At 38.6% G+C, this 13,847-nt stretch overlaps 1 protein-coding gene across 7 annotated transcripts in view; it reads left to right on the top strand.

The window, feature by feature from the left end:
* The window catches only part of pdlim5.S (PDZ and LIM domain 5 S homeolog), a 120,813-nt gene that overhangs the window by 76,334 nt on the left and 30,632 nt on the right, over window positions 1-13,847 (top strand). For 2 of the 7 annotated variants that reach the window (XM_041575805.1, XM_018237951.2), the window contains one exon: window positions 383-2,317. The exons of 4 other annotated variants lie outside the window; for them this stretch is intronic. In XM_041575805.1, coding sequence (XP_041431739.1) covers window positions 383-476 — 94 coding nt within the window. In that variant the 3' untranslated portion in view covers window positions 477-2,317. 7 annotated transcript variants of the gene reach the window in all.

Below are 13,847 nucleotides of genomic sequence, written 5' to 3'. Positions count from 1 at the left end.
GTGTTCAGCCGAATTAATTTAACAGCCTGGATAACCTGAGCTCATTGGCAGCAGAGATGAGTGAATTGAACTTTTAATTAGCAAGATTTATTGCTTGGTACCTGTGGTTTGTGTAAAACCAGCAAAAATCTATGTGGTTTGAAATTGAATGACACGAATTCATTATGTGAAGAGTCTGATGCAAATTTTGTAAAATCTGGAACATTTGTAAAACAAGAACTGCCATAATTCTTGTTTTCAATTACGTTGAATGTAAGAACATTCTCTCATCTCTCCTTTGTAGTTTAAGCAATATGCAGCAGCAATTTAGGTGCATGATAATTAAGCATCTCTGTCTTTATCTTCTCCTTACTTCTCTTCTCTATCCTTTCTCTCTTTGTAGGGAAAAGATTCCTGTGCATACCATTAGCCCCAAATACACAAAATTACGTGACTGGCACCATGGCGTTTCAGCCCGCGTTCTTAATGTTCAGTGAACAGTTGCACTTTGTTTAGATTATCACTTTTCTAAACTGATGGCTTTACCCTCCTACCTTTCCCTCCTTTTGCATGAGGATAGATTCTGTGTGTGCATAATAATTTAGCTGTGCTTTAAGGGAGCAGATCCCAGTGGCGGAACAAGACCGTGGAGGGCCCTAGTATTAAAATATAATTTGGGCCCACAGGAGATTACTTGAAAATCACTTATTACATCCATATTTGGAAAACATTGGACCCACGAATGAATTCTACAGCTAGTAGTGCCATTAAACATTTTGAAATGTGAGGCATACAGCCTGTGGGAAATTGAAAATTGGCAAATGTTATCCCTATTATGAATTTTATTATAAGATTAACATGAATAAAGTATGTCAGCTTGCCCATTGTAAAGGATTTGCAATAAAAATTATGTCAAGATGAAAAGAAAGTATTTTAATGCAATTTTCCGCAAATTCGTTCAGGTTTCCTTTTCAGTTACGTGTGTATTCTATAATGCTCTTGTCATGATTACACATAATAAAATTGTGTGGAATTAGTATGTAGTTTATGACACGAAAGCCTGTCTAACCCCCCTCCCCCCACACACTGATACACACTGATACACACTGATACACACTGATACACACATACACAAAATTTGACTGACCATCTTTATAGGGCCATTCTAACCCTTGGCTCTGATTTGGATAATGCTAGCTGAACAAACTTTGCCATTTCCATCCTAGAAACGAGTTGCAGATGTAACCATCTCCAAAAAGTACTTTTGGTTAAGCTGAGGTAGAAAAACAGAGGCAACAATAATCCAAAGTAAAAAGATTTTCTCAATAACTAGTGTCCATTATAGTGAGACACTAAAAACTCCTGCCGTGTCCTAATTCTGGAAATTCTTCTGAACTTCTTCTGATCACTTTTAGTTAAGCTCATTTTCTGATACCTGTTGATTAAATTAATATTATGATGTTCTATTCATATTGAAAATGTTGATCTGTTGTATTCCTCTTTTATGTTCTTTTCCTAAAAGTATCTGGACACCTGCTTTCCAATCTTTTTCATCTTTCTAAAACCGATATAAAATATGGCCTTCCTTCCAATGGCATACTGGAAAAAAAAAACCCTGGTGGGTCCCTCTGGCCTAACTTTCCTGACGCAACCCAGTAGCCAGTCTGACAGTGGAAGACTATCCACTAGGTGCTGAAAATTTGCTGGTGATTTATCCACAGCTCCAGAATCCAAAATGAGTGGCCTTTACACCACTCCAGTCAATGATGGCTTTGTGCATAGTGATTTAAAGCTTGCACCTGGTTGCTCATCCATAATAAACCTCATAATCCTGATCAGTCGTTCTGGGTCTGTTTTTGCTCTCAGAGATAGTCAGCAGTAAGTATTTTGACTTAGGGTGTGACATTTTGGCTAAAAATGTGTCCAGATACTTTTGGCCATATAATGTAGTCTGTTGAGATGAATGATGTACCCTTGGTGTAATAGGAAAATATTATAAGCTGTTATCCATGGAATGAATCATGGATGCATTTTACTACCATACCTACAAGAGCAGTCTGATGCAGAATAATACTTGTACATGTAGTTCTAAGATTCTCTGCGCAAGGAATCTACACTGCATCTTGCGTTAAAAAATTGCATTGAATAAAGAACTTATTATGTGTGACTTGACAGGCTGTTTTTTAGGTTAATTTATATATTTTTTTTACAATAATTGTGTTCCCTCTGTATATAATTGTGCAGCTGTACAAAAAATTGTTCTGCATTTATTTATTTAGTGCCTAACAATGCATTTGTTTGTCTTGTCAAATATATAATGGCTTACAAGCACATTACAGGAATACATAGGTGGGGCTTTGGTGTGATTTCCAACTTTATAAACTTTCTAAAGGAGAAATGTAATTAAATAACAAGTTGCTGCTATGTTTAGTGATGGGCAAATCTGACCTGTTTCACTTTGCCGAAAATTCGAGAAATAGGGAAAATTTGGCGAAATGCATTAAAGTCTATGGGGCAAATTCACTAAGCGCCGAAGCGCCGAACGCTAGCGTTAATTCGCTAGCGTTTGGCATTTTCGTTACTGCGCAAATTCACTAACGAACGCTGGCGTAGTTTCGCTAGTGTTACTTCGCACCCTTACGCCAGGCGAATTTTCGCTAGCGACGTAACTACGCAAATTCACTAACTTGCGCAGTGTACTGAACGGTACCTTTTACGCTAGACTTCCTTCGCCACCTCAGACCTGGCGAAGCGCAATAGAGTAGATAGGGATTGTTTCAAAAAAAGTCAATTTTTTTTCTAAGTCCCAAAAAACGCTGGCGTGTTTTCTACATGATGGGTGATAGGCTGAAAAAGATCGAAAAAATTTTTGGGGCTCCCCTCCTTCCCCCCCTTCATTTCCTGACTCATGGCAACTTACCTAGAGAGTGGGCACATGTGTAGGGCAAAATAAAATTTTTATTTGCTGATTTGAAGGTTTTCTAGGCATTTGTAGTGCTGATACGTATTCCTCCATTGAAATTTGAATTTCGCGCCGTATGCAAATTAGCTTTCGCTAGCGTAACTTCGCTTTACATAGCGAATCAACGCTAGCGCAACTTCGCAACCTTACGCTACCCCTGAGCGCAACTTCGGATTTTAGTGAATTTGCGGAGCGCTGGCGAAACTACGCCTGGCGAAGTGCGGCGAAGCGCGGCGAAGTTGCGCCTGGCGCAACTTCGCATCTTAGTGAATTTGCCCCTATGGGTGACAACTTTTCTTGATGCAAATTGAGCAACACATTTTTTCTATGGGCGTCATTTTTGCCGCAAAAGAATTCGCTCATCACTAGCTATGCCAGGTTTTATTTGGCAATAGCAATACATGTTTCCATTTCGGTACACTTGCAGAGCTAAAGAAATTTGAGATTGGTGTGCATGATATTTAATTAGTTAATAAATGACCTATGATTCCCCTCTAGTTGCCCTGCAATAGGAGGTTATACGCATTTTCCTGTACTACAGGAATTGCCAAGTACAAAAGGTATTGGCTTCACTTTAAAGATTTTTTGCCTAAAACCTGCAAATGCAACTTGATATATCTTAAAAGGAGATTCCACCAAAATGATTAAAAATCAGATTTTGCATATTATTTAAAATTTGCTGTGATTTTATCGTTAGAAAATATAATTAATGTGTATTGAAAAGTTGTTCACAATTATATTTTCTAACAGTCTACAGTAGGCTTAACAGTCTTTGGTTTATCAAACTTTCTCTGCATTGCCAAATACTTCCTCATAGAAGCAGCAAGTATTTTAGCATTTATAGTCTGTTATTTTTCTGTTAATGAATGGTTCATTTTTATCTTTGGGACGTTTCCTTTATTCTTAGATTTGTGTTTAGTCAAAACTACTGCTCATGATGCTGTTCCAGCGCTCAGAATGAGATTTATCATGGAACATACTGAATTATGGTGCTCAAATTCAAATAATGTATTTGTTTCAACAACAAAATAAATATTCTTCCCACCTACGTTTCTTCATTGTCTGTATACAGTGAAAAACAGTATTCACAGCTGAAGTTGGAAAGTATTTGTTTCAAAATGCATTTGCGGCCTACAAAGGACGCTAGCACTGTAACACTGTATTTTTCTAAGTATTTTATAAAAACAGATTGGCATCCTTTTATACTATACCATCTGAACAACTAATTACATCTTTCTCATAGACCTCAATGAAGCATTGAGCTTATTTAGAGTGCAACATCTCGTGCATATAAGAAAATAACTTGTAAAAGTGTGAATTAACAAGCGATCAGTATAATGGTCCCATATGATGGTGCTTTGCCTTAGTGCAACATCTTAGTGGACTCCTCTCCAGCCACACATAGAACAATTTAGAAAAAGTGGGAACAGACCCTAGGCGAACCCCTAGAAAACTTTATTTACAAAATTATTTGGTTCTTTTACCTTGGAGCTAGGGGTTTTCTTCTAAACCTGTTTAAAGTGGACCTGTCACACAGGCATAGAGGCAGGCAGACAATTAATTTCACTTTCCATTCAGCAATTCCTAGATGTCACTGCTCTACACACATTCCCCTGTTCGCTTCACCGTTTAATTGTGTTGCCAGGGCATTGGGATGGACATTGGGTCCTCCATTCTGGTGCACAAACAAGATTCTGAGATGATACAAGGCTTACCTTAATAACTGTCCACAAAATGGCTCCTGCCTGCTTGCTATAATTATGAATTCCCAGACTGAAGGAAACAGTCTGGGAAACAGAAGGAAAATATTTTGTATTGTGTAATTAAAGTTCATTTTGCTTGACTAATGTGATAACTAGGATTAGGAATTATTTTTTTGGGTGACGGGTCCCCTTTAAAGAGTTGACAATAGTTTGATATCTTTAATTCAGTTAAGTTTCAGATATAAAGTGCACTGCAACAGGAACATAAATTAATGATTTTAGATTTACACAGTTATTTAACTGCATATAGGAGTGCATTGCTTTATAACTGTGTGTTGGTGACATTTACACAATATATACTGGGATCAATTTCATCAAAAGCCAATTAACATGCCTGGTTATTTTTTGGGGTACCCTGAAGAAATCCACACAGGCAAGAGGAAAACATACAATTTCTTTCAAATAATGCCCCAGTCAGAGACAAGCTCTGGACTCCATCAAGCAATCACCCTGTTTGACTTATGTACTTTATACAGTATATTGGGCTGCTGGGAAATGGGCATTATCTGAGACATTCTTCCATTTTTTACCCTTGGATTATTGTTTTCTTATGAAATACTCAATTTAATAAGGTGTCAGTGTTCACAATATAATAGACATAAACAGATTAATAAATTCCCCCAAGTATACAGTTGTTTAAATGGTACAAGAGTTTAATCAACCAAATTGGGCACCCACACAAGCACAGAGGCTAATTCACTTAAAGGGGTTGTTCACCTTCTAAACACTTTTTTTAGTTTAGTTGTTTTCAAAGATTGTTCATGACAAATAAAGACTTTTTTCAATTGTTTTCCATTTTTTATTGTTTTTCCAAAATTGAAGGTTAAAATCTAATGTTCGTGTCTGTCTGACAGTTTAGTAATCAGGAGCATTCTCAACTGTTACAATTGGATACATTTATTAGCAGTACCTTTAGAATATTTGCAAATGTATCAATTTCAAATAGTTGCAGTGTCTTCGACCCCCCCCCCCAGACATGCTTTAGAAAGTGAAAACTTAACACTTAAATATTAGAAAAACTATTACAAATAGAAAGTAGAAAGTAATTTCAAAAAAGTTCATTTCTGGTGAACTATCTGAAAACAACTAAACTGGAAAAAGTGTTTGAAGGTGAACAACCCTTTTAAGTCGGACTCTGAAAGAACTATATAAAGTATTGGTGTCCATAGTACAAGCTTTGACACAGTTGTAAAGAGTTAATTACAAAGGGATCTTACAAAAATATTGTGATCATTTCCAAGTTCATTTTGTAAACTAAATAAAACAGCTGACATCATAATCACATGCTGCATAAATAAAATAACAAGCATTTTTATGGTTCAGTTATGGCAATGCTTATAGTAGGCATTTTGTGTTCTAGGGATAAATTAATTGTAGTTAAACTAAACATCAGATATTTTGCTAATCATGTGATAAGTGATTGTTCTATAATTATGGACCAAAACTGAGTCATATGGAAGAAATGTGAGGTGTGTGTCAGGTGTGTAACTAGATATTACTGGGCCCACAGCAAGTTATTTTTCAGGCCCCCAAAATGTAAGGAGGTTGAGCAGTTGTACCAAATTTTATTTAAATTGTACATGAATAGGGCCTCATGAGGCCCCTATACCTCCTGCCCCCCCCCTGCAACCGCAGGGTCTGCTTCCTCTGTAGTTACACCCCTGGTGTGTGTATTCTATGCATTGACCCTATCCAACAGATAGGAACAGCACAAATAACATCAATTTTACTTTAAGCACATTATGCTTGTGGAAGTCGACGGTCAGGTCAATATGCAAACCATTACTGATGCCTTTATATAAAAAAATTCTATTGAGCAGAGGCTTATAATGCTTCAGTTTTTTGTTTTTTTTTATGTTGTCTCCTGTTTATTATATAATTACGTGCTGAGTAACTTACTGCCGCTATATTATGATCCAAGAGAGAGGCTGGGTTTAGAGCACTAGGCCACACACACCTATATCATGCAGTGCTGACCTGTGTCCAGTAATTGTGTCTGTTTCTGTGTAATCCCATAGAAATAGTATCTCTTGGGCTCCAATAATGTGACAAGTAATATGCATGTGTCTCAGCTGAGATAAAAACTGGCATGTGTTTATGATATTATATTATACAGCAGTGCTGTCCAACTTCTGCGGTAGCGAGGGCCGAAATTTTTCTGGTCTACATGGTGGAGGGCCGATTATGAAAGCCTGTGTTAACCACTCCCTGTTTTAGACCACATCCACTTTAAACCACACCCATGTTACCACAAGACCATGTCCACATTAAGAGCACACCATCCTCAGGCGTTGGTGCATAGGACCTGAGGAAGGGGTTTTCCCCCGAAAGCTTGTGTGTGAATTCCGCTGGAATAAAATGTTTTAAAGGCAAAGCCTGAGGATGGTGTGCTTCATATCCTATTATTCAAGATAAGGAATTTGGCTGACTTGGAGGCAGCTTGGGAGTGGATGCACGCTGAAACAGTAAGTGGTGTGCTGAATAAAACATTGTTTTTTTGACTACATTAAGAGCACACCAAAAAAACAAATGGTTGGTGCTCACTGCAGGGATATCACCAGGGCCAGGCCAAACTGACTGGGCGTCCTTGGCAACCCAGTCGGCTAACCCCCCCTTGTGCGTGCAGCATAACATAGGCGCAAGAAGGGAAAGAGAAGGGGCGGGAGGGAAGGACGGACAGGGGAGGGAGGGGACCCGGAGGAACGGACAGGGGAGGGATGGACAGGGGAGGGACGCACAAGGAAGGGAGGGACAGAGAAGGTAGGCGACACTTGCAAAAGGGAATGAATCCGGGCTAAGGGTAGGCAGAAGAATCTTAAACAGGCACCTGTCCAGTGCCCCCACAGAGCTGCGCCTTAGGCAGGTGCCTCTTCTTCCTACCCTTTTTCAGCTCTGGATATCACTCATGTGAAAAAAGTTAAGTCATATTGAGTCATACTCTTAAATCTATATACCTTCTCCCCTGTGGATAACACAGCACCCCGCCCCCCAGCAGATGATTAAATCCTTAGGGGCACCTAACAATAATTTTCAAATGCTAACAAACCCGTCAGAACAAATACTAGGCTTATGTTCCACAGGCAGAGCAGGGCATACACAGGCAAAGTATGGCACACACAGGGAGCATAGGGGTAGATAGAGGCAGAAACCCATCAGGACCACTCTTACTACATACAGTGACACAGTGCTGGTGCCCTATTAGCATTTTGAATAAATTGTGAACAATGTGGGCAGTTTCAGGTGTGAACAATGCAGGGTATTGCAGTGTGAATTTGAGGTTTAAACAATGCAGGGGCCAGTTAATCTCTGTAGTGATACCTTTTAAAGCTTTCACATGGTAAGCAGACACAGCAGGTAGACATTCATGTGGGGGGGGGGAGGCCACACAAGGGGGTGCTCAGTTGGACAGCCCTGTTATACAGTTTGCTGTAATTTGTATGTATAATGGCCTGATGATCCCAACTGATATCATTTCACTATGAATAATGATTGTTTCATTGACTGAGCAATCTAAAAAAAAATTAATCCATATATGTTAGTATTTGGATCTTAAGCAGATGAAGAAGTGAAGGAATAAATGGAACACTTGAAAGTTACTCTTACTATGAATGGCTCCTTGTATGGAATCTGACAGTAGTTTGGCTTTTGTATGGCACCCTTTATTTTGTCCAGCTGTAGAACTAATTCCACAATCTTCTTTATTCTTAGGGAAAGTAATTTTTGTAATATCAGGTAACGTGGTTGACCCATATTTGTCCTTTTCATCTGCCTGCTGAGTACTTAAACCCACACCATACCATATTTTTCAAGACATCACTTTGCTAATACATAAAAGTATTAAAAGCAACCCAGAGTTTAACTGATAATTCACCTCTGAGCAGGCCCGGATTTGTGGAAAGGCCACCTAGGCCCGGGCCTAGGGCGGCAGGATTTTAGGGGGGCGGCATGCTGCCCAACCACACCCACATTGGTTCAAAAACACTGGGGATGTGCTGGAGATGCAATAATTTTTTTACATTTCCTGTGTGCCAATCCCCATTGCTCCTGTCCCCCTAGAGGGGACAGGGGCGACGAACGTTAGTGGGCCTAGGGGCGCCCACTATGTAAATCCGGCCCTGCCTCTGAGCATGTGACGGTAATACCCTACACAGTGTCGAACTGGCCCACGGTGATACCAGGAAACTCCTAGACCCAGGTTTCAGTGGGCCCTCATGTTTCTAAACTTTTGGCCTATTTCATTCCCTATTTCCACGAGAACAAAAAGGCCAAATAGATGGAATAATAGATTATAGTATGTAAAGAGACTAGGGGAATAGAGGTTGAGTGAGGATATATGCACAGTGGTTCTTTTACTGTACATTTATGGAGAAACACATTGATGGCAAAAGGTTTACCAACGTTAAGTAATCAATCTAAAGTTTTTTTAAAGTTATGTAGGAATAATGAATAGTACTTGATGCATTGGCTTTTATTAAATAGTATTTTTTATCCCATATTTAGCATTGGATGCGGTCATCTTGCTAAAGTGATACACTTTTTTTTTTTTTTTTTTTTTTTTCAAGTCAGTATTGTTCCTAACAAGAACAACTTCTAAATATCATTAAAGCTCCTCTGCAGAGTTTTCTAATGAAAGAGACAATCAAAAACAGAAGCCTGTTCAGTAGCAACTCAGACTGAAGTATCACCTATAGAAGAAATTACATTGATATTGGATCCTTCCGTGAGGTCTGATTGCTGTCGTATTTGTTCTAATACATCACCAGTCACAATAATCATGCCACTGACCGTGTGTGTTTTTGAAAGAGTAATTATTATATTTAATAAGAGAAGAGGTATGGGTTAACTGCAAAATCTGTGGTTGATCTGCTGTTATCTCCTTTGCAAGAGTGATGTCTTCTGCAGCATAGCACCATGGCACTTCAGATGTTATTGTGAATTGTAATGTTATTGTAATAGGCTGTATATATATCCATATACAGGTATGGATTCCATTTTCTAGAAAGCTCCAAATTACGGGAAGACCATTTCTCATAGACATAGAACAGGTCTCCAGGTCTTGAGCATTCTGGATAGCAGGTTCTCATACCTGTAACATGCTATATTCATCCATCACCATTACAGTCCTTATTAAGCAGAACTTGCTTGCAGAGAATGCAAATCATTTTCCCGACAATTTTCATACCATGGCAATCAAAATTTCTGTTTGATAACACTACTATCTTTGCATACATTGTCTATATCTGACGATATCCATTGGTGACGGGCACTACTATTTCCCGGGGCATAACTTTCATACGATTGCAGTTCATGGCCAGAACATCTACTGATTATTATTTTCCCTACTTTAATCCTACAATTTAAATGTAAATAATTAGCATTGAAATGAACAATCAATACCCAAATGTTTGTCGTGCAAGGAATAAAATCTGAACATCTATGCCAGCTTAATAGAGGCAGTTTTAAATTCCTTTAGTTCTGTAAACAAAATCTTTTTAAATCTTTTTAAATACATTAGATTATCTAGATCAGTGATCTCCAACCAGTCTGAAAGTGAGAAAAATGTTGAGCAAAATGTTGCTCACCAACCCCTTGGATGTTGCTCCCAGTGGTCTCAAACTTTTGAATTCCAGGCTTGGAGGCAAGTTTTGGCTGCATAAAACCAGCTATACTGTCAAACCGAACCTCCTGAATGCTGCCACTCCACACAGGGGATACCAAGTAGCCAATCACAGCCCTAATTTGCCACCCCAGGGACTTTTTTTCATGTATGTGTTGCTCCCCAACTCTTTTTACATTTGAACGTGGCTCATGGTAAAATAAAGTTGGGGATCCCTGATCTAGATGTTTGTATTTAAAAGAATGATTACACATAGGCAGATTTAATCACTAGGGGAAATGTGGTGATTAAAATTCGAGAGTGTCACATTTTTAATTTGCCCTCAAAAAACAATATGCCATTGACATTTACTTATTGTAAAACGCCTATTATTTAAACACTTGACATTACTTCTGACTGACTCCTTGGCACTGTCTTTCACTATTCACATTCCTAGGTACATGACTCATGAAAGTGAAACACATTTATGAGGAACAATGTTTAAAAGCACTTATGAACAACTTGTATTTTCCTTTTTCGTTTTTATATTATACTAAACTGGTATATGAATGTATGGACTATAGGCCAGAACCTGCACTGTGGGAAAAAGAGACCTCTTTTGTGTCTTCGTGTAGATCATCCCCAGAAGTACCATCTGTTCAGACCAGCCCTTCTGAGTCTCCACAAAGGAGGTAAACAACCAGTGATTAAAAGCCACATGCAGCTTTATCTGGACACATGATCACATTAATTTTTAGTCCCAAAATTAGTTTTTGGGTTAATCCAACTATGATACAATCACCAGATGCATCAGCAAAAACCTGGATTGAACAAAGACCCATTAACCTGTATTGGCTTTAAATGTAAGGGCTGCATTGCAGAGTAGCAGTTTGGCCATCCATCTGGAAAAATTCAACTAACCGTCAAGGACCGTCACCATCTAGCCATCATTTCCATAACTTGCGAGCAATAACCTTGATATCTGGGCAGTTATGACCTGCTTGTGGCACAAGCAAAAGTAAGGTGCAAGTCCAAGTAACTTTTTCCACAGAGAAAGGTTGGCAAGACAAAGTGCCCAATTTGTCATTTTGCTTTGATGTCCATGGTAGATACTAGTCCCTCTCCATTAGATATCAACATACTATAAAACATAATAGATTAATGAGGAATCAAGAGTCAGATCTATGCATCTAGTGGCAATAAATGAGTGTCCTGTCAGACCGTGTGTTGTGACAGAACTGGTAGCCTAAGAGTGACCATTATTTCACATATGTCTGTACTTAACAGGTATGCAATGCATACATATGTTTAAATAGAGGTCCCTTATGAGCATCCACAGATCTGAATCTATACAAAAGAAGTACTTTGATAACAGGCATAGAATATCCATTCCAAGAGTTTGAAAATAATAAAACTTTACTTTTAACATTTTACATTGATCAAATAAATTCTAATTTCTCTTGGTTATCTGTTTATTGTCTTTCTTTTTCCTGCTGTTATTCTACAGAAAGTCATTCTATGACAATCCATTGGAATCCTTACCAAAAGCTGCATCTTTCCCTCCTGCTGTTGTTAAGATACTTAAAGTAAATAGTCAAGTAGCTACAATCACCAAAACAGTATCTGTTTACATGAGGTGTGATTTCTTAATTTGAATGCTGGTATGGCATAACACCTAATATTTTCAGACAAGTTTAATTTTAGATGCATTTGAATAGGATAGGATGGAAATAACACCAGTTTTAACTCATGGTTTAATACACACAAGCATGCTGCTCTGAACTACTCCCAAACCTCTCCTCCAGGGCCTCATACTTACTACAGACTGTGATTATATTCATTTTCACCGATTTCTGTAGCCGAAAAATGAGATGTAGCGTTTTTAGTAACAAAACTGCAGCTTTTTAAGTCATTGCTGTTTAAGAAGCAAACTATAGTATATGATTGGCCAACTGTGCAGCTGTAATCCTTTTGGACCAACCACTGTTTGAAGTGTTAAGGTATAGCTCATCTGGTAGCAGACCACATTGATCTATCATGAGCTGCTTTTTGCAGACCTTAAGTGCCATAAACATCTGTTTCATGGGTTACCGGTTCCTTTCAAAGTAGCTTTCACAGTCATCAGACTGGAAATTACTGATTTAATAATTAGTTGGCACAGCACTAGGCAATTAAATAGGCATAGAATTGCAGTCAGTTGACAATACCCATGTACAGTATTGTCCGTGCAGCATCCAGTATGTCACAGGAGTCCGTTGCACCCAGATGCCCCTTTATCTCATACAATATTTTGCACTCTTTTACTGCACTAGTTCAGTTTGGATTCTGTTGGGAAATAATGTTAAATGGACATTTGTACATTGTACTCTGCTTATATCAATAAATGACTCCTGTGGTTGCACTGCCAGTATTTGAGAGCTTCAGTACAGTTTACTCTTATGACAGAAACTAAGCTAAGGTCTTACACTACAGGGAGAATTCATAAGTAAAATATTGTGAAAATTGAAATAAGTAGTAAATAATTGTAGAAGTCTTACATTCTAAAAGTAAACTGATGGAATCACCTTAGATGTTCCTGTTGAGCTGCAAATAAACACAAAAGTGCCCAAATAGCACCATTTCACTCGCAGATGCAAATGACACCCTGCCAATGTCCTATTCAAAGTCGCGTGAATCAATCGGGCAAATTTACTAAAGGGCGAAGTGACTAACTTGGGTGAAAATTCGCCAGATTTACGGTCGCTGGCGTAACTTCGCTATCAAAGGAGATTCTAGCGGCTTCCTTTTGCCTGGTGAATTTGCGATCTGGCAAATGGACGTAACTACACAAATTCACTAAGATGCGGATTTTAGTGACTCTGCAAGACTTGCCTTTGCCACCTCAGACCAGGCGAGGTGCAATAGAATAGATAGGACTTCCTAAAAAAATTAGTTGAAAATTTTTCTAAGTCCCAAAAAACGCTAGCGTCTTTTCCTTTTTCAGAGGCTGAAAAAGAGTGTAAATTTTTTGGGGGTATCTGGCTCCCCTCTACATTTCCTAACATATGGCACATAAACTATACACTGGGCTCATGTGTAGGGCAATATAACAACTTTATTTAATTTTATTAAGGTTTCCCGGGCTTATGTAGTGTAATGTATTTGCTGCAACATATACGTCCATTAAAGTTTAACTTCCAGCCTTATGCAAATTAGGCAGCGTTAGCGCAACTTCACGCAGTAATGCTAGCGCAACTTCACCAGCGTTCGGCACCCTGGACGCAACTCCGGCTTTTAGTGAATTAGCGTTGTCCTGGCAAATCTACACCTGGCGAAGTGTTGCGCTGTGAGCAAAGCCGTTGCTGGCGAATTTGTGGAGGTTAGTGAATTTGCCCCTATGTGTCTGACAATGGTGAGTACAAAAAAAGTAGACAGAGTAGGCAAAGTATGGCAGTCATTTTTTGCATCTCGCTCCATGTTTGGAAATAAGCCTTATAGTATTCTTATGATAATTGCAGGTCACATAGAAGTCATAGGCAATTGCTCTTCTTTATGATATAAAAATAGT

This window comes from Xenopus laevis, chromosome 1S (genome assembly GCF_017654675.1).
Source record: "Xenopus laevis strain J_2021 chromosome 1S, Xenopus_laevis_v10.1, whole genome shotgun sequence".
Lineage (NCBI taxonomy): Eukaryota > Metazoa > Chordata > Amphibia > Anura > Pipidae > Xenopus > Xenopus laevis.
Note: the sequence above shows the minus strand (reverse complement) of the source record. Positions and strands in the feature narration are given on the sequence as shown.